This window comes from Peromyscus californicus, unplaced genomic scaffold (genome assembly GCF_007827085.1).
Source record: "Peromyscus californicus insignis strain IS unplaced genomic scaffold, ASM782708v3 Scaffold_21__1_contigs__length_65335640, whole genome shotgun sequence".
Classification (NCBI taxonomy): Eukaryota; Metazoa; Chordata; class Mammalia; order Rodentia; family Cricetidae; genus Peromyscus; species Peromyscus californicus.
Genome location: NW_026294514.1, coordinates 301,660 through 321,144, shown reverse-complemented (window position 1 = coordinate 321,144; position 19,485 = coordinate 301,660). Strand labels below are relative to the sequence as shown.

The 19,485-nt window shown below is 38.1% G+C and overlaps 2 protein-coding genes across 4 annotated transcripts in view; both read right to left on the bottom strand.

Annotated features, from left to right (window-relative positions):
- Nucleotides 1–200: 200 nt before the first annotated feature.
- Nucleotides 201–17,282, bottom strand: LOC128117457 (protein-lysine methyltransferase METTL21E). Of its 2 annotated transcripts, XM_052749350.1 has the most exons (5): nucleotides 13,934–17,282; nucleotides 12,939–13,025; nucleotides 7,213–7,379; nucleotides 6,382–6,499; nucleotides 201–4,478 (listed from the first exon to the last, which is right to left on the bottom strand). In XM_052749350.1, exons 2-5 carry the CDS (start codon nucleotides 12,958–12,960, stop codon nucleotides 4,075–4,077), a joined length of 711 nt encoding a protein of 236 aa, XP_052605310.1. In that variant the 5' UTR covers nucleotides 12,961–13,025; nucleotides 13,934–17,282; the 3' UTR covers nucleotides 201–4,074. The 2 variants fall into 2 exon arrangements, with proteins under 2 accessions (XP_052605310.1, XP_052605309.1); XM_052749349.1 differs by lacking the exons at nucleotides 12,939–13,025; nucleotides 13,934–17,282 and having other exon boundaries at nucleotides 7,213–12,145.
- A 117-nt stretch (nucleotides 17,283–17,399) lies between these two features.
- Ercc5 (ERCC excision repair 5, endonuclease) overlaps nucleotides 17,400–19,485 on the bottom strand; it is a 43,727-nt gene continuing 41,641 nt past the window's right edge. For both annotated transcript variants that reach the window (XM_052749343.1, XM_052749344.1), the window contains exon 15: nucleotides 17,400–18,024. In XM_052749343.1, coding sequence (XP_052605303.1) covers nucleotides 17,473–18,024 — 552 coding nt within the window. In that variant the 3' untranslated portion in view covers nucleotides 17,400–17,472. The remainder of the gene's footprint in view (nucleotides 18,025–19,485) is intronic.

Below are 19,485 nucleotides of genomic sequence, written 5' to 3'. Positions count from 1 at the left end.
TGCCTCACGAGTGCTGGAATTAAAGGCATGCGCCACCACCACCCGGCAATCCTAATTCTTAAATCAACTGCCTATTAGTCACTAAGATACTAAGGGAATCTTTGGTTGAAACACATTAATAATTTACTAGTAGCAAAGTATACTTTTACCCTACCTTGTTCTGATTTTTAAAAAAGGCACAAAGAATATGTATCATTAAATTCTAAGACAGGATTTTATATTAAAACTTGTCTGGGAAGCCACTTTCATGATTGCCAATGTGTCATTTTAAGCTGTCAAAGAACATTACTTACAGGTCAGTTTGTCATCTCTGAAGCAAAAATTATTCTGCAACCATCTGAATTAAAACCTTGATATCTAGCACTCCATTCAACTAGAAATTCAAAGAGTTATTGAAAAAATTATATCATTAAAAACATAATCTCACTTGTCTCAAACTTCACAACAGAAGTTGTGATTGAAGTCAACAAATGGATTCCTACAAATTTTTAAAAGAAGAATTGTGAGACAGAAAAGGCTCTACAAATTACATCTTTTGAAACTGAATTACTATAAAAACATGGAGAGGTTGCAGGAAAAAACAAAAACAAAACAGGAAGAAGATCAGACAAAACACAGAGTGAAGTAGAAGGACAGAGGTACCATTAGAGAGGGTGGTGTTAGAATTCTCAAGTAAAACCTATAAACAGAGTAAGACAATGGGTATGGATGTGTTTGAAAAAGAATAACTTTAAGGAGCCAAATGGTTGGTTTGGTCCCAACAGTCTTTGAGAGGACACTTTATCTTCCCTACTTAAAAAATTACTTCACAATGATATTCAAACACTTTTTTAACAAGAGTCAAGGTGGGTTTTCCCCCCCGCAACTTATTATACCAAGTTCTTTGCTGCCAGACCTATGATATTCAGCCCTTTAGACTCCTCTGAGGCAACTTTTAGAAATTTAGCAAGTCCAGTGACAGGTTCTAGAAGGCTGTGCCATCAAACTCACATTTTTCAGGATCCACATATTCAGCTACAACCGAGGAAAGGCACATAGCCTCCAAAAAATTCTGAAAATGTCTGTCTGATCCCTAATGCTGGTGAACCTCAGGGCTCAGTCCTTTTATTCCTTCTTGCTCTGTAAAAGGGCTTCATAAGCCTTCTCTGAACCGAAAGCTAAGTTCATATTCTAGAGCTCACAAGGATATTTCAGAGTCAGCCCTGGCTTTCTTGCTCACATTCCACACCCCACTTGGTAGAACACTCTGCTGCCTCTGGCTTCAGAGTACAGCTAGAATAGCTGATCTCACCTCCCCCGTGTAGACTTCTTGCTGTCCTTTGCTTGGATGGCTGCCACAGCTCCCAGTTGGTCCCTTGACTTTGAGATCCCATTCTCAGAACACCAGGCCAAGAAGTCTTTACAGGCTATAACGTTATTCCATTCCTTTACTTAGAATTATCCAGTGGCTCTCTATTTCAGTAGACAAAAAAAAAAAAAGAGCTAGAATTCTTTGAGGAGCCTGAAATGATGTGGTGGACACAGTAACGAACTGCTCAGATAAGTTCAGAATAACTTTTTCACCAGGTAACTGTAAATGCTGCAGGCAGACAGATCACAGCCACCACCATCCTCCAAACAGTCTTCCCAGGACAGATACAGGAACATATAAAGACCCAAATGCCTTACTCCAATCAGAAATACCCTGAAACAGGCCAGTCAAAGTCTAGTACTGAATGGGTCAGCTAGACTGGCCTTTATTCTCTTCTTCAATTCTCCATCGCAACCATACAGCTTAACCAATGACCACACAGTGTAACCAATGGCTGCACAACTTAACCAATGGCTGCACAACCTAACTAAGGACTCCACGTAGTATTCACTCCCAGAACCTGTATTTGGAGATCCTAGGCCATGGCACAGGACCTCCATAATCTACTTCCTGGTGTGTCTCTTACTTCAGACCTCACCAGTCTCTATCTGCTCCTTTACCACACCACAGGTGTACCTTCCACCACAGCCTTCTGTGATGTCTCCTCCCATGGGTAGAAAGTCTAGGGACAGTGTTAAGAGGAATAGGTCTCATTTTTAAATATATTTGTTATTCTTTCTGAGTATCTATTCATTTTGAAGAACTGACCTCAGTTGTTTAAAGTGTTTGAAAGTTACTTTTTTCAATGCATAAAGACAGTACTGTAATTATAAATGCAGATTCTGTGCTCAAACGGACCTGGGTTTGACTGTCTCTATATTTAACCCCATAGCTGTGTAACCTGGGCCTTTGTTCTTATCTGTGAAGAGAGAATAATGATATCACTGTCCTGTGCATGCTGAACACTAAATAAACATGAGAAGGACAAATAGTCATGCAAAGAGAAAACTGATGTGGTATGATCCTTAGAAAACCCATGCACCAAGAGTTATACTGAAGTGTGCCTGCATTCTAACTTACAGTGCAGGGTCCAGGAGATAATCGGAGATGTCTTGGACCATGACATTGTTCAGAAAGTGCTAACCCTGGAGGAGCAAGTATCACCAAGGGCACATAACAGCCTAGCTGAGGACACTTCAGTGTGTTGCCAGCAACACAGTCCAGGCAGTCACATGGCATAAAGGCCTAATTCTTTACTCTATCCACACTGACTTTAATTACTTTAAACCTTATTCTAATTTCTAAGTGAAAAAAATCTGAGATGATTTTGAGAGGACCAAGTAGACACCATAACAGGTTGCTCAGTCTCCTCTCAGATATCAGGCCTCAATTTCAGTTTCCTGAGACTGAACAAGGAGTTACTGAAAGAGCCACAAACAAGTACAAACAATCTCCAACACTCCCCCCCCCCACCCCCCAAGACCAAGGGTGAGGAGGCCTTCCTGGTACATGGAGTACCAGGTCAGGCCAGGCCTGAGCCACAGTCAACAAGCTCAAGGTGATAATCAAATAAGGACAAAGCCTGGGACTTGTCCATGCCTGCTCAAAAACGGCCTGACCACCCATCAGCCCTAGCCAATTAGAACGTACTAAAATGATTGTTACTTGCTTAAGCCAATCATAGCTAAAGTGACCTAACTGCCCTAGGATCTCCCCTTGGCTATGCTTAAAAGGAGCCTCAAGCTTCTCTCAGGGTCATCGCCATTTTGCCTTTGTGTGGGATGGTTAGCCCCAGTATACTGGAATCTTTCTCAAGATAATAAACACTCTTGCTAATTGCATACATGGATGATGGTCTTTTGTGGGACTTCTCCAGGACCCTAACAACTTCAAATATCTAGGTATATCTGTTAAACCATGTCTACTTATTTGAGATAGGAAGCTAAATCTTTTTATATACTTCTAACCCAAAGTTCTCATAATTATTTCCATTTCTGTGAAAAAAAATGAATTTTACTTTGCTTACAAAAACAAGTACTAATCTCAGGTATTCTTATGCTCTTTCCACTCATATAAACAGAGGGAAATATTCCACATGCTTGGTTGATTCAGTAGTTATGCTAGAGGTCCAAACTGCCAAGCAGAAATGACAGCCACCCTCTAAACTGGCACTGGTGGGAACCACAGACACCTAGCACTGACCAATACATCATATATTTGACTTTTTAAATTTACTACAGTCAGTTTCTTAATCTCTAAAGATAAAACCTCTTAAGCCTATATTTAAAAGTATTAACAATATGGATGGGTGTGGTGGTTACACACCTGGAGTGCTAGCACTCAGGATGTTGAGGTAAGACCTCAAGTTCAAGGCCAATCTAAAATACATTCTCAAAAATGTATTAATTTCAAAAATGAAATTAATAACATTCAGTTAGAGATATCATTATTGAAAACTACCATTTTGCTCTGATGACACTGCATGGTGTTACTGAAAGTTTGTTACCATGTAATTAGAGTACCAAGCAGACAGACTTGGGAACAAATTATCCTAATCTTACAAATGCACCTACTGTGTGTGTAAAAATTCTTGCTTAAAATAAGACAAGTTTAGAGTTAATTTTTATTCTTACAGTGGTGTGTGTGTATGTGTTTTCTTTAAAGTAATGATCTACTAGAAACTACCTTGAGATTCCCACATCCTAATTCACAGACAATATGCACTATGCACTCCTCCGATTTTTCTTCATAGCTTTGTACAACTTAATATTCAGGCTAGGGAAACTAGAAATTTCCTCCAGGTCAAACAGTTCCTTAAATCTATCTACAAATTTGTTTTCTTTCTCCAGCCTGAATCTCATGGCCCAGATGATGATGGTAGTTTCTCTGCAGAGATGGTCAAAGGTCATGAGAAGCTCCTCCAGGAAAGGATGGGCATAGACAACATCTGCTGCCAGGATGTAGTCAAAGTTATTGGAAGATCTGGGGAAGTTCCTGTCTAATGCTACTCCCCAGCAGAGCTCTTTAACCTGGGGCAAATGCTTGCATTTCATTTTGGTGTTTCTGGAAATATTATATTGCAGGTTTCCAAGTAATTCAGGTAAATCTGTAGCAGTCACTCGAGCACCTATGAAAAAAGAATGGTAGGAAAAGCTCTTGTAATAAGATCAGTCAGGTTTCAACCAACATGCACTCAGATTCTTCACAACTGCTAGACCCAAAGAAAAGACTAGGCAACACATACAGAAGGACAGTGATTTTCAGAATGGACACTAATACACTTTTCTGCCCCTCCTTTTAAAAAAGAACAAAATCTTGTGGTATTTCTATATCCTGCTGACCCCCTGGGTTTTTGTCTAACTCATCATTGTTGTTCTCTAGCTCATCATTGTTGTTCTCCATTTAGGAGAAAAAATGACCACAAGAAGAAAAAACACCTCATTGCAATGATCCAATATCAATAATGAAGACTAAACAAGTACTTTCCAAAAAGAGTCCTAAGTGTCTTCATGCTTTGAAATTTGGTGAATAACATAGATTAGCAACAAACTACCAATACCATGCTGGCTAGCTTTCTGTTAACTTAACACAGATGTTTCCTTCAAACTGTTCTATGGCTAAGTCTGTAGGGGCATTTTCTTGATTAATGATTGATGTAGGAGGGCCCAGCTCACTGCAGATAGAGCAAGTGATCCTTAGTTATATAAGAAAGCAGGCTGAGCAAACCATGACAACCAAGCCAATAAGCAGCACTCCTCCACAGCCTCTGTATCAGTTTCTGACTCCAGTTTCCTGCCTGGAGTTCCTGCCTTTACTTCCCTTAATGATAAAATGTGACCTGAGAGTTGTAGATGAAATAAACCCTTTCCTCACCACATTGTTTTTGGTCCTAGTATTTATCATAGTAACAGGACCAAGGAGGACAAGTACCACAAAGAAGCTTCTGGATTTCACCAGTGTAATTAAGATAAGCAAACCTACGTGGAGAAATGACCCAGGTCTTACAGGCAGATCACCCATTAATAAATACCATTGGAATACAACACCAGATGGCATATAAAGAACTGTGGCTATTACAGAAGTCCATGCAAAGACACATGAAAAGATGCATAAGTGAACAAAGTGGAATATTCCAATACTCCTTGTCTGGAGATATGGTATTCTATTAGCCATCCTTCCATCAAGAGTTGGCTGAAGCACAGGATTTATCCCATGCAGAAAATAGAAGATTGTACAGTCACCTCTTTAAATGTATAAGACATCTGAAGGGAGGGGCCTGCATCATGGTATTAAGAAATAACCTGATTCTTCCAACCCTGAAGAAAGTTGATTTGCACTTTTATTTTTCTCCAACCCAAGAATAAACATGATCATCAAGGGTCAGAAAGAAAGAATTCTGAGCCTTATATGTAGGACCAAATGAGAATGGAAATGAAAAAGCAAATCCAGGGACAAACCCCTAAAAATCAAAGCTAAGGTGTGAGTTTCATGTCATTTCTAATACTCCTTCCCTATTTTAACAGATGCATGCTCATAAAAGTATAGGACTCCAAAACCCCAAAGGAATCTAACAAGATGAATAATTTCACCTCCTACCTAGGCTTGTAAGCTCTCATTCCACAGGAAGATTTAAAACTACTTACGTGGAAATATTTGGAAAGAAACCAGCAAAGCAATATTAACATTGGTAGAATTTCTTGATGAAATCTGTTTTAAACAATTAAGGAGGGGCTGTGAGATGGCTCAGCAATTAAGAGCACCTTAACTGCTCTTCCAGAGGACCTAAGTTTAATTCTCAACAACCACATGGTGGCTCACAACCATAGATAGTGGGATCTGATGCCCTCTTCTAGCATAAAGCCATACATGCAGATAGAGCACTCAGATAAATAAAATAAATAAATCTTAAAAAAGAATTAAGGAGTTACATATAAGCCCAGATCATAATACACTGGAAAGCAAAAATAACTAATGATATTTAGTCATTAGTTTCCTGACCAACTACATTCAATAAAAAAATACTTCCTTACCAAGTAAACTTGCCACAATGGAGACAAGCCCTGTCCCAGCTCCAATTTCAATCACATTTTTATCAACCATGTTATATTGCTTGGCATGTGTTTCCAGGAAATAGCATAGAACAAGGGCCTATGGAAATTGAGAGGAAAGGGTGTTTGAAGTATTAATAGTTAAAATCAAACTCTATTAGGTAAATATGCCATAGATATTATGATCTGCACATGTGTACATCTGCATATGAGTAAATTTGGAGGTGCTCATATACATAATTCCAGAAAAATTATGATAGAAGTACATCCTCTCATAGGTTTAACATTTTGGCCAGCTAGAAAAAGTCCTTGTTGAAAAGAAAGGCAGAAATGAGTGACAATACAGAGTGTAGTTGTTTAAATTTGACCTTATTCAAACTTCTAACAATACCAGATGATTCCAAGTAAAGTGTGAAGTTGGGGTGGGGAGTAGTGGTGGTCTGCCACCCTTCCTGAGATAACGGGTAAAGGAGTGGGGCCTTTGAGTATCCTGTTTGTGAGTCTCAAATAGACATCCTTTACGCTTGCTTAATTCAGAGTCAATAAAATGGGGAGTGAAAACATTTACCCTTTTCAACTCTCATAGTCATAAAAACTGAAGGCATTCACATCTTTATTTAGGTACAAATGTCAATAAAGTCAGAAACAAATTTAACTGTTGGAAGCAATTTCCCATTGCATAAAGTCTAACTTTTAGTGTTGTCTGAAATCACAAAATAGAATCTTGTAAGCTGTTGCCTTCGTCCAAGTAGAATATAACAATGAATAAAACTGGAGAGTAATTGGGTGCAGCAAATTTTAAATAAATTATACCGATGGCCAGACAACAGCACCGTAACAATCTTTGGCTTCAGTAATCCGAATCTCATGACCAGCAAAGTAAAAGCCTTCCCAAGAAATAGTTGTTATCAGAGTCGGAATAAAACTTCTTGCCATGATCTCTGCAACCACCTGCCCGTCATCATCACCTTCTCTGATCTCTGCAAGGAAACAAACATACAAACAAACAAACAAACAAAAAACAGCACTGGTTTTAATCATGCTAAATGAAATAAGCCAGGACCATGAGGTAAATATTGCATGCTTTTCCTCATGTGAGGAGTCTAGATTTAAGATTTAATCAAGATTTCCTAGATTGTTAGATATGAAAGTAGAAGAGAGACTGTGTGAAAGGAGGACGGACTAATGGAAGAGGAAAAGAAGAATGAAAAGAAAGGCAAATATTTTATGTTATATTCTATATGTGGACTCTAGATAAGGGACTGCTTGGGAATATGAAAGGAAAGAAGTGCGGAGAAGGGAGCCAAGGAAAGGTGATATGGAAGGATATGAGTTGAATACGGTGCAGGCAAGAGAATATCAAAAAGGAACTCATTGTTTTGCATGTTTACAGAAAGTAATAAAAAATATATATTTTAAGTACTAAAAAAAGAAAAACCTGATGGAAATACAGCCCTTCTCAGTTCAAGGTATTGTTGAATGCTCGTTGACTTTAGATGAAATAAACTAGCAAACTATTTAAAAATTCTTGATAGGGACAAGATGGTTCAGTGGGTAAAGGAGCTTGCTGCCAAATTGAGGGCCCAAATTTAGTCTCTAGACTGAATATGGTAGAAGGAAAGAGCTGACTCCCCCAAGTTGTCCTCTGACCTTCATTCCACACCTAGACTGTGGCATACTCATTTCACTCCTACCTTCAATTTAAAAAATGTAAGAACAGAAGTATTTCATAGTTTAACTTAACTCTTCATATGTCAGGCCTTCACCATCTCTTTGATGTTTACTGAAGTTGATACCACCACCATCTATTTCTGCAACACTAAATGAAGCACAAAATAATTGATATGGCTTTTAAAAACAAGTCTTGAGAGCCATCACTGGGTTCGACTGGGTTAAAAGAAAGATTGGTGGGAGTATAAGATCTTGATTCTATAGCAACTTCACAGTACAACTCCAAGTGTCTTGGTAATGTATAGTAACCTATACTTTATGACCTCTGGTTATTCATAAAAACAAGGATATTTAATTCTACTCAATAATATACTCCTGCACTGTTTATAGTCACGTGTCTTTATGTTGTTATTTTGGTACTAGACATAACATCGTAACATCAACCACCCACTCTCCTTCTCCCACAAACATTGGTCCTTAGAGATGCAGAGAAAGCAGAAAGATGAAAAATGGGTATTCTTCAGGAAGAGCAGTGTCCTTCAAAACATTTATCTGAAACTCTCCTTAAGCAGCCATAAGCATTTGCATTCAGGAACCAAATGATACTGGTAATGTTTTGTTGAACTCTAACTTTCACCTCTCTGTATGCACTTGGTGTGCTAAGATTGACAGGGTGATGGTGTCAACATTCGCTGCAGAAATTATTTAGGAAAAAGCAGACATTAATTGCTTCCTTGACCTTTAGCTGAATAGCTCCTCTTGGGCCTCCTTGCCTACTCCTGATAAAGGTAGCACTCCTTTGACAAGTCACCTAAGGCACTAGGGATCAATAGATGGTAGAGTATACCAAACCCCAGGAGAGTCTCTAAAAGCTCCAGTCTTTGATATACAAGCTTTACTTGTGAGTATTTGCTGATAGAGTCTGATGTATCTGACTTTGCGTGTTATTATAATTTTAAAGATTAGTTTGACCATATCTGTGTCTAACAAGTGGGTGACAGCAAATGTGTCTCTGACTTTTCACTTTGTCTTTCTGAATAAACAGAGCAGATAATTTCGTTTTGATAGTGACAACAATTTTATTTCCATAAGGGAATGAAATTTCAACAACACAAATGAATGTTCTATTATAATTGAAAGTCAAACTCCCAAGATAAAGACCTTCAAAGAGAGTTTATAATTAACAACTATAACCACTCCTGATTGCTTAAAGACTCTAAGAGGGTCTATCCATCATATATGGCAATTTAAAATATGGACTAGTGAAATAGAACAGCGAATAAAGTGCTTGCTACAAAAGCATGAAGAGTACATGCAATCTTAATGCTAAGAAACAGAGACAGAGGATCCCTAGAGCACACTGGCTAGCCAGAATAGCAAAGTCATTAAAAAATAATGAAGAAACTGTTTTGCAATTATGTTGTTCTCCTGGGTTTATCTATTTCAAAACTTTTTCATACAAAATAGTCAGTGTCATTTTGCAGCTACTAATATTTGCTGATAGGGATTTAAAATCTACCAGGTGTTCTTGTTCTCCTGAGAACAAAAGTGATTTCAAATGTGAAGTGAAAATTAGCAAAATTTTGCCACATTTCTTTCAATAATGCTTTCCTTGAGAATTCAGCAGTGAATCATCTCTGTTGCTGGACTGCAGCCTTCAGAAGCAAAGGTCTGTCTATATTCTTTTTTCTATCTTTAGGGTCAACAGGAGATATAAAATGTGAAAAGATCACAGCAGAGAGAGAGAGAGAGAGAGAGAGAGAGAGAGAGAGAGAGAGAGAGAGAGAGAGAGAGAGAGAGACTGACTGTCTGACTTTAAAAGCTATGACAAGAGAATTCAAGCTTCCATTTGAGAGCTGTCATGAAAACCTGTCAGAAAATTTAAAGTACAAACCACCCCACTAAATGAAAGAAACTGTTCTTCAATTGAATCTTCTATTCAAAGAATGATAAGTGCTTTTGAAGAATACCTGCAGATTTTTTGAAAAAGTGTTAAAGATATTTTCAGATTCATAAACTGTCACAGGCTAGCATAAAAGATATGGTTCTGAACACTTTGGCAGCTCAAAATCTTGGGTTTTTTTTTTTTTTTTTTTTTTTTTTGGAAACTGACTTCTGAGAAGATTCCACAAATATTTCCAGTCTCTTGGTCTGCTTAGTTTCAATCAAACAGTCCAAACAATACTATATGTTATATTTTTAAAGAAGAAAAAAATCTTTTCTTATTGGGATTGTTCAAGATGCAAGTGGAAAACAAAAAGACAATGAAATTGTTGCACAGAGAAATTGATATTTGGATCAAAAAGGGGAAAATGCTAAATAAACATCAATGAAATTTGGTGATTATTACAAAAAAAGGCATTTCTGAAGTACCCTGGTGTACCCTGGTGGGTTGGCTGAATCAAGAGAAGCATCCTAAAGAAAATGACATTTGCAATCAGAGAATCCTTGCACAAGATTGGCCTGAGGACTAACACTGAGATCAGGCTTGGGTGCGGTGCTGCAGTCGAGAGCAATGTATTTGCTATACTAGCTGGAAACATACAATGATAACATGAGACTTACCCATTAATACATACTGAAGGTTTAAAAAAGCAACCTGAATAAATATTTTCCACATGTCAAATAAAAAGAACTTAAATTTACCAATCCAATCCACCTCAGATGTCTCCAAAACTTCGGTTTGGATGTCACTATTCAATGCCAATTGCTGTCCCCAATGGGTGACATACACCACTTCATAAACACAGGCTTCCTAATTGCTTCTCTGCTATGGCTGCTGCCTTTATCCAGGCTCTTACTGCCTTCTCTAACAGTCAACTTTTGCTCAAGGAATCCTGTTATCAGCCCACTTTGTTTGATCTATATTGCAGCTGACATAACTGACAGGTCTTCCTACCCTCTATCCATCTCCCTCTACTCCCTTGTGAGCACTTATGATGTAATCTAAAAGCTTTCCCATTTCTGTTCCTTTCTTCATCCCCCACCACAACCATTTATCCTAAATAAATCCAAAGCAATAGGTTTAGGAATCAGTGTGCACTGGGATCATGGAATATTGGGTGGGGATGAGGAGTTTGTCCCACAGCTGAAGATTCTGAGGAACTGCTATCTTACAACACTCTGCTAAATGTACTAGCAGCTCTGTGGGCTGTGGCAGGGGACAGGCAACACGATGTATTTAGAATAATTAAGATAAATGAAGCTTTAGAGAAGTTAGATTACTAGACATATACAGGGAGGAATTTTCAGCCCTCATCCTAGTCCTACTTTCAATCTGTGTATAAATAAATAATTCTCAGATGTTCCTGCAAGTACTGAAATATGAGAACTGAACTATGGTCTTATTCTATCTTTTCCAAGCCCACGACACTAAGTGTAAAAGGACAGGACAGATAAAGATCCTTCAGTACTTGAGAACCCAGTGTTCCTCTACTTGGTGGAAGCCTTGCCAACAAAACATCAACTAGCTTGGCTACAGCAGCACACACTTCATCTCCTTAGCACTCTGCATCTAAACGTACTTTTGCATTTGTAATTAGCTACACAGATGATTATGGGGTGCGTCTGCTCCTATTGTAGAATATTCCAACATTTGCTCTATCTCAAACTCATTTTGAACTACTCCCACTTCAGTTGTAATTTGCCAAATCATCATGTTCACATCTGAAACCAAGAATTGTTACTAATGGCTATGAAAATGACACAATTCTATTTATATAACACAGAAATTACATCTGCATTTAAATTATATGAAGAGCTGGGTTCTCTATGAGATTACAACCTAAACCTTTAGGTTTGCAAAGCATTGGCATTTAATTTAGGTAGGCTGCACCCAACTCTGTCTGTTTGCAAATATGCTCACCTAGGTAGGAACCACCTGTTAAACCTGGTGTGGCTCGGCCGGGCGGTGGTGGCGCACGCCTTTAATCCCAGCACTCGGGAGGCAGAGCCAGGCGGATCTCTGTGAGTTCGAGGCCAGCCTGGGCTACCAAGCGAGTCCCAGGAAAGGCGCAAAGCTACACAGAGAAACCCTGTCTCGAAAAACAAAAACAAAAACAAAAACCAAAACCAAAAAAAAAAAAAAAAAAAAAAAAAAAAAAAACCTGATGTGGCCCAAAGAAGTTATTTGAAAACATCTACAGTATGTATAGAGAAGAGGGACAGAAAGAAAATGGAAGATAATTTCATCTGTGTTAAAATACTCCACAAAAATGCAATTTTTCTAGTCTATGTAAGAATTAATACTTTTGTTTCAATGAAGATCATTATATTTAGTAACCTATGAAAAGCCATGTGTCATATTCAAGAAAGACTGTGAAAAGGTAGGCCAGTTTCAAATACTCAAGTTTAAATTCTTACCTCTAGGAGCCAAATTACATTATGTATTTTTGCCTCAAATCAATATCAAGATGATAAATACATGTTGGAGATACTTTGTAGCCTAAATTCATCTTTCATCCAAACATCATCAAAATATTTAGTTTTTATATAGAACTATTTTGCTCTCTCTCAAACTTTTAACAAATAATCATAATAATGTGCTTGGTGTATAGCATCTGTTTTAAAATGTCTATTTTTGCAGATGAAAGAAAAACTCTAAAATCTTTTTATGTCTTCTATAGATTATTATTGTTATGTCAAAATTATCCCTAATATATCATCAGGATCACTGGTGTTTAACAATATTCATTGAACATTACTGAAGGTATTTTTAGGTGAGCAAACATAAACCAAGATATAATTTGCAATTAATAAACCCTAGTTCCCTTTAAGGTATGAAGACTAAAAAAGTAAGGTTTTAGATTCTATTAATGGTTTCTCTACACAGAATTGGTCAAATTAAAAGAAGAAACAAAATTATTTACCTTTTTGAGATCCTGAATCCATCAGCTGCTGAATTAATTAATATGTTGATGTTTTCTTCATCATTTGCTGAATAAGCACATAATTCACTAAAATATCAAAAGCCAGTAATTGATTCAAAATGTGTAGTAATGTACTTATAGTTATGTAGCAGTTTAACTTCTGATGTAGTTGAGAAATTTGTAGTAAAATATCATATATTATAGCATGATTTAAGAGATGTCATAAACACTACTTAGTATCCATCAGAATCAGAGCAATGGCTTCATGGTCAGAAACTGAAAACTGTTATAGAAAAAGAACGTTATCCTCAGCAGAGATGACCTCAGCCATCACAAGGAAAGATGTAACTGCCATATTGACTAGAAAGATATCAATTCTAAATAAGTACTTTCAACATTAGGAAGAAATAGGTTGGTTCAGTACAGTATAAACCATGATATTAACTGAAAATAAATCTATCAATGAGTGCATAATTCACTCATTCCCACCAATGTGACATTAGCAAATTAGAATACCAACTAACTGAACCATCAGGTGGTGTTTTGGGTAAGTTTCTACCTTTATGCGTCCACATCACCCCAGTTTACAACAAGCCCAAGTATTGTATGCCATTCACTTAGAGCAGGTAAATGGAATAGGCTTAAATGGGCTGTTGGTCTCTGAAAACAATTAGCTATATCTACTTCTCAGTTTGACTTCACATGACAAACAATCCCAGTATTTCCATAAACTAATACAACACTCCTTTCTTCCAAAGATCTCAAGTAATTTTCCCAGCTACCATCTTTTTCTTTGTAGCATGCCTCTGTAAGTTAGAAGGCAAATTATTTCCCTACAGTTATACACAATAAAAAATAATTTAAATAAAATCATGGTCACACAGCTAAAAGAATAGCAAGACATTTCCCCCCAAGTTTTCCATTTCTCACATTAAAGGAGTATTTATTATACCTGTCTGCCTGGAGTATTTGGTCAATGGTAAGGCTGGACATACCTAAAAATGTTAGCTGAGTTTACAGAAGGTGAAATAGTACCATCCACAAGTTGTGATTTGCTGCTGAAGCCTCTGGTAATGCCTGCAAGGCTGTCTCCAGAGCTGGTCATTCGCTACTGTATACCCTGGCAACAAGTCCAAGCAGAAGGGATTAGGGTCCGACAGCTGCAGCTTCTGTGCCTCTGGTTGCGCAGCAGTGACGTTGCAAAGCCCAGAAAGCAAATGCTGAAGAACAGTAGGAATGTTCCATGACTACCTGGGAACACAGCTAGATCGTGAATACACACCACTCCTACAGTGAGACTGTAGGCTACACAAGAGGAAGCAAACTAAGTTTTCAATTCTGATGCCAAGAGTTATTCTAAGACTCTGTGGCTATGATAGAAATAGAGACCATGCAGTTTTTATGTCATCTATCTGGATGTGAAAACATATTTTAAAATCTAACAACTATACCAGCATGTATGTAGCATTGTTCTGCACCCAAGAATCAAATGACTACTATTCCTTCTCACTGAGGCTGAACGAGCAGGCTGGGATATGGTTCTCTGAGCATCTACACACCAGCATATAGGCATGTGCCTCAGGGCACACATAAATTCCCTTTCCCTGATAATACTAACTTTAATGTCACAGGAGGAATCAAAGCCAAGCAAGACTGCACACTCAGGAATGTGAGTACATCTAAGAAATACTTCTATACCATGATGGACACAGAGCTGAACTGAGACCATTTCATGTACAGGACAGGTCTAGGCATCACGAAGTCCAGTTTTCATTATTCATGGCAATAACTGCTTATGACTTGGGGCCATCTACTTACTATATTTCTTAGCTTATCTCATTTATAAAACAGGAATATAAAAAGTACAAGGTATGTACTTGGAGAATAAGTATTATAGGTAAAACATTCTTGGAATTCCAAAACCCTGAAGAATTCACACTGCTATGCAAAGGCAGTTAATTTTTCTCAGAGGACACACTCCCTTTTTGACTGTTTAAAACAAGAATGAATAATGACTTGATAAATAAAAACTATTTACCTCTTTCAGGGAGTTATTTGAAAGATCATGAAATCCCCAGTGCTAGATTTACAAGATGCAGAACTCCCAAATCAATTATGTTAACCAACATGACAATAATCATTTGTTACACTGAAAAGTACATGGAGACTGATGCCTCCGGCTGTGCCTTACAGAAGGATTCTGTCTCTGTTAAGAAAGCAAACATTAAACACATACACAGCTACACTCTCACCCACACAGATGCACACACTTCTGCTTTATGATATCACAGAGCTATCAAAGCAGCCAAGAATTCTAGGTATTACTGATTGTTGGTTGTTAAAATTTGGATATGTGTTCTCTCACAGACTCATGTTTGAACACTTGGCCCCCAGCTGTTTGAAGAGGTTGTGGAACCTTTAAGAGGTGGGTCGCCAATGGAGAAAGTAGGTTGCTGACAGGTAGGACTTGAAGTTTCAGCCCAACCTGAATTCCAGCTTGCTCACTAGCCCAGATGTGAGCAAACTTGTCACCAGGCCTACCCTACCACGATAGACTGTATCTCCTCAAAATCTGTTAAAAGGAGAAACCGTTCAGCAATGACGATGACCAGGTCTTGCAGATGACCAGAGTTTAGCTCACAGTACTCGCAGCCAACTATATCTCCTGTTCTGGTGCCCTCTAATGGCTTCCTTGGGCTCCTGCACTCACATAAACTCACAAGTCAAACATACATACCAATAAATTAAATATGTCTTCCTGCTTCCTTTAAGCATTTACCAAAGCAGTAAGAAACATTAAATCCTACTCTGGTGAAACAAAAAGGCTGAGAAACCAGAAAAAGGACCACACACAAGTATCCCCAGACAACTCTGGGCAACCTCACAGAACTGGAGAGACAAAGTAACATTTTGGGCTGGCAAAGAAGCCAGGAATTGAAAGCCCAAAAGAATGAGTGGCCATAGAAGTCCTCAGTGTTGACTTTACACTCGAGAGTTTGCTAACTAAACTGTTTCAGGGAACATGGCTTATTACTGAAGCAAAAGGAGACAAAAAACAAAAATTAGAAGAAAAACACCCAAGCCTCTTGTGGGTTCTCCTGAAAGCCATTTCCTAGGAATGAGGGGAAAACAGAAGCATAAGTGTTAGCAAGATTACAAACCAGACCTGAACCATGGAAGAGCCACCTCAGCACAGCTGCTTCTCGACAGACCTTCTGAACAGACAGCCAGAAAAATTTCTCCAGTTTTTCACACAGTCCAGCTGCCAAAGTTCACCAGGCAAACTAAGAAACAGTATGAACTCATAGGTGACTGAAACACAGACTTTAAAAGAACTGTGTTTAAGATGATACAAATAAAGAACTGAATATATGGCTTTCACAGCAAAATGCAGATAAAACTAAAGAAAAAAATTAATGAGCTGAAGGGTTACTTTATAAAGTACACGATGGTCATAATCCTAACTAAACTACAGATATGCCAATCCATTCTGAATAGTAAATTGCTTTTGCTATTATCTCAAACATACGAATTTATTTCATAAGGAAAAAAGAACCCTTGAAATTTTTTAGTATTAACTTGCTAAGACCATACAATGTTCCTCCATGATCCAGGCATGAGGCACTCTCCTATCTGCCTTGGAACAACACTGAGACACAGAGAATCACTGAGTTGCTGGAACTGCCAGACTGTGGACTGAAAAATTAGGATATTTCTCTTCTCATCTACGTCTGAGTCAGAGGGAATGCATATCAAGAGAGCACTCATTGATACAAACCCTTTCCTTTTCCTTAATGTGGTCTCAAAGCTTCAGATGTGGTAAGACAATAGGAACAATGATAAAGTAGAAAATGCCATACAATTGTAGCACACTGTCCATTTTAGCATCCATGTTTTAAAACCATACACTTTGCCCCTCACTGTCATCAGGCCTGTTGTGGGGCTGTTGACTCTGGGAGGCATTCGAGAGCAGAGCAGCACCCAGGGTCTACAGTTCATGAGGATTTGAATCATCCAAAATACTTAAAACTCTTTAAGTTGTGAACCTGTTACTAAAGAATATTTGTAAAATAAAAGTAAGTCAAAAAGCAAGGAACATTTATGAACATTGATTCATAAGTCTGTACTATTCTCTACACAGTAGCAATATTGACTGTATCTTCATTAAGGAACCATGCTGGGACTGTATCAAGTGATCTACAAATGTGCATTTTAAAGTTTTATCCACAGGTACAGGAACATGTCTATCCCTGTAATGGTGAACCAGATGAACTGGTTTGGTTACAGCTGTAACTATGCTACAGTTTGACCAAAACATATCATCTTTCAATTTTGTTTGTGGATAATAATATAGACACTAAAACAGACATATTTTCATGTAAGGTTTTTCTGTTCTTTGATTTTTAATAAACTTTAGAAACCAAAAAATAAAATAAAAATAAAAACCACACATTCAAAATGGAGATTGTACAAATAGATTTAATCTTATGTTCTCAATACATTACAAACATTGTTCTTCCAAATCACTGGCTTTTTAAAATTTGGCTTTCCTTTTCCTTTTCCTCACACTCCTTAGCTTCCCTTTTTTCTTCCCAAATACAGGTCTAGCAGTCACTAGCACGGCCTTGGTTTTGCCACCATCGCTCTCACTGGAGCTGCTAGTGGACATAAAACCATCCCTTCCGTGAGCATCTCTCACTACGTCAGGCAAATCCGAGCAGCTGACTTTTGACAACTCAGCTGTTCTTCTCTGTCGTGTGCACATCACAGATGAACCTTCTGCATCCTCACTTGAATCCCCAGGTGATTCTGAGAGGTGGGGGTCCCCCAAAAACCCACCACTTCCTGAAGACCTCCTTCTTTGGGGGACTGATGTCTCTCTTGGGCTCATTAGGCTTCTTTTTGGGGTTTTCCCTTTAGCCTTATCCAGGGCCTCAACCTCTTTGTCCAGCTCACTAGTTGCCTCTTCCTTTCCTTTCCTTAGCATACATGTCACAGCTCTGTTCAGCCTCTGGCTTTTTATGTGTTTGGCATCTTGTTTTTCCTGTTGAGCTAATCTAAAAAAGGAATCAATCCGTAGTTGGGTCTAAAATAAAACAAAACAATAAACCAGATTAGTGAGTAGTTTCTAGACCAAATCAATAAAGTTCAAATCTGATCACTCACACTGGATTACTAGTTTTGAGAATTAGGATTCATGACCTCCCATAAGTCAGTTTTGGCTCTATTTTTTTTTTTTGGGGGGGAACAATTGTATCCTCTTCTTTGGCAGCAACAGAATTTCACAGAGTCTATGTCTAAGTCATTCAATACCCTTCTTTTAAGAGCATTATCATCATACAGTGCCTATAAGGGACAAGTTCCCTGATGCATTAGAAGCCATTAAAAGCCATACAGGAAACAAAAGTCAAGCCTTTAGTTTAGCAAATCCACTGTTGAGAAGATACTCTTTTTTATTGTTGTTGTTTTGGTTTTTTGAGACAGAGTTTTTCTGTGTAACAGCCCTGGCTGTACTAGAACTTGCTTTGAAGACCAGGCTGGCCTGGAACTCACAGAGATCCACCTGCTTCTGCCTCCCTAGTGCTGGGATTAAAGGCGTGCACCACCACACCCTGCTGAGAAGATACTCTTAAACCTAGTGTGTATAACAGCATTATTCATAACTACCCGAAAACTAAAATCCCAAAAAGAAACAGAGCCAATGTGAACTCTTTTATGAAACATAAACTGGTTTTCTGAAACTATAAAAAGCAATGCAATCCACAGAAGATGGAATACGCTGATGAGCCAAGAGAAAAAGGAGACCAACTCTATCAAGAGGCATTTATGTAGAAGAACAAATTAACATGGGAAACAAGGGAAAATAAATGCATGTCAACAACTATTAGGAAGGAGGTAGCAGTTTTAATCTACTATCTTTACTTTCTAATTTTAGAGAAAAAATGCATAATGGGAAGAGACTATATATTACAATGGCATTTATCTGAAATTAAGGAATAACCAGTCACTAGAAAATCTTTTCAGCTGGGCTGTGGTGGCGCACGCCTTTATTCCCAGCACTTGGGAGGCAGAGGCAGGCGGATCTTTGTGAGTTCAAGGCCAGCCTGGTCTACAGAGCGAGATCCAGAAAAGGCGCAAAGCTACACAGAGAAACCCTGTCTCAAAAAAAAAAAAAAAAAAAATTTCATTCTTAGTGGGCTTCTACTTCTGGTAGGCAAAAGTCATCAGATAAACGGGGGGGAACCCCTGGGAATAGTCTTAAAATCAGTTGTACTGGATTTTTTTCCTAAATTACCCAAACTTAATGAGAATTGATTTCATTGTCTTAAAAACTATAGACTCATTTCTCTTTACATGTATGTTTTATGAGTGGCTTCTGAGATGGAGGAAGGCTTATCTGATGTGAGCAGGACACACAGGTAAGACAAGCATAAACACCCATTTAGAAGAACTGAAGGCCACACAAAAGGGCATTTTCCTCCTAAAAAACCTCTTTTGCAGAAATGTTAATATAAAGACCAGATCTTAAGTTGTAACTCAAAATGTT

Coding starts and splice junctions, on each gene's coding strand:
- LOC128117457 (XM_052749349.1), bottom strand. CDS start 7,440: ATGATTAAAACCAGTGCTGTTTTTTGTTTGTTTGTTTGTTTGTATGTT. Junction 6,500..7,212: donor GTGCTGTTGTCTGGCCATCG/GTATAATTTATT, acceptor CAATTTCCATAG/GCCCTTGTTCTATGCTATTT. Junction 4,479..6,381: donor CATTGTGGCAAGTTTACTTG/GTAAGGAAGTAT, acceptor CTTTTTTCATAG/GTGCTCGAGTGACTGCTACA.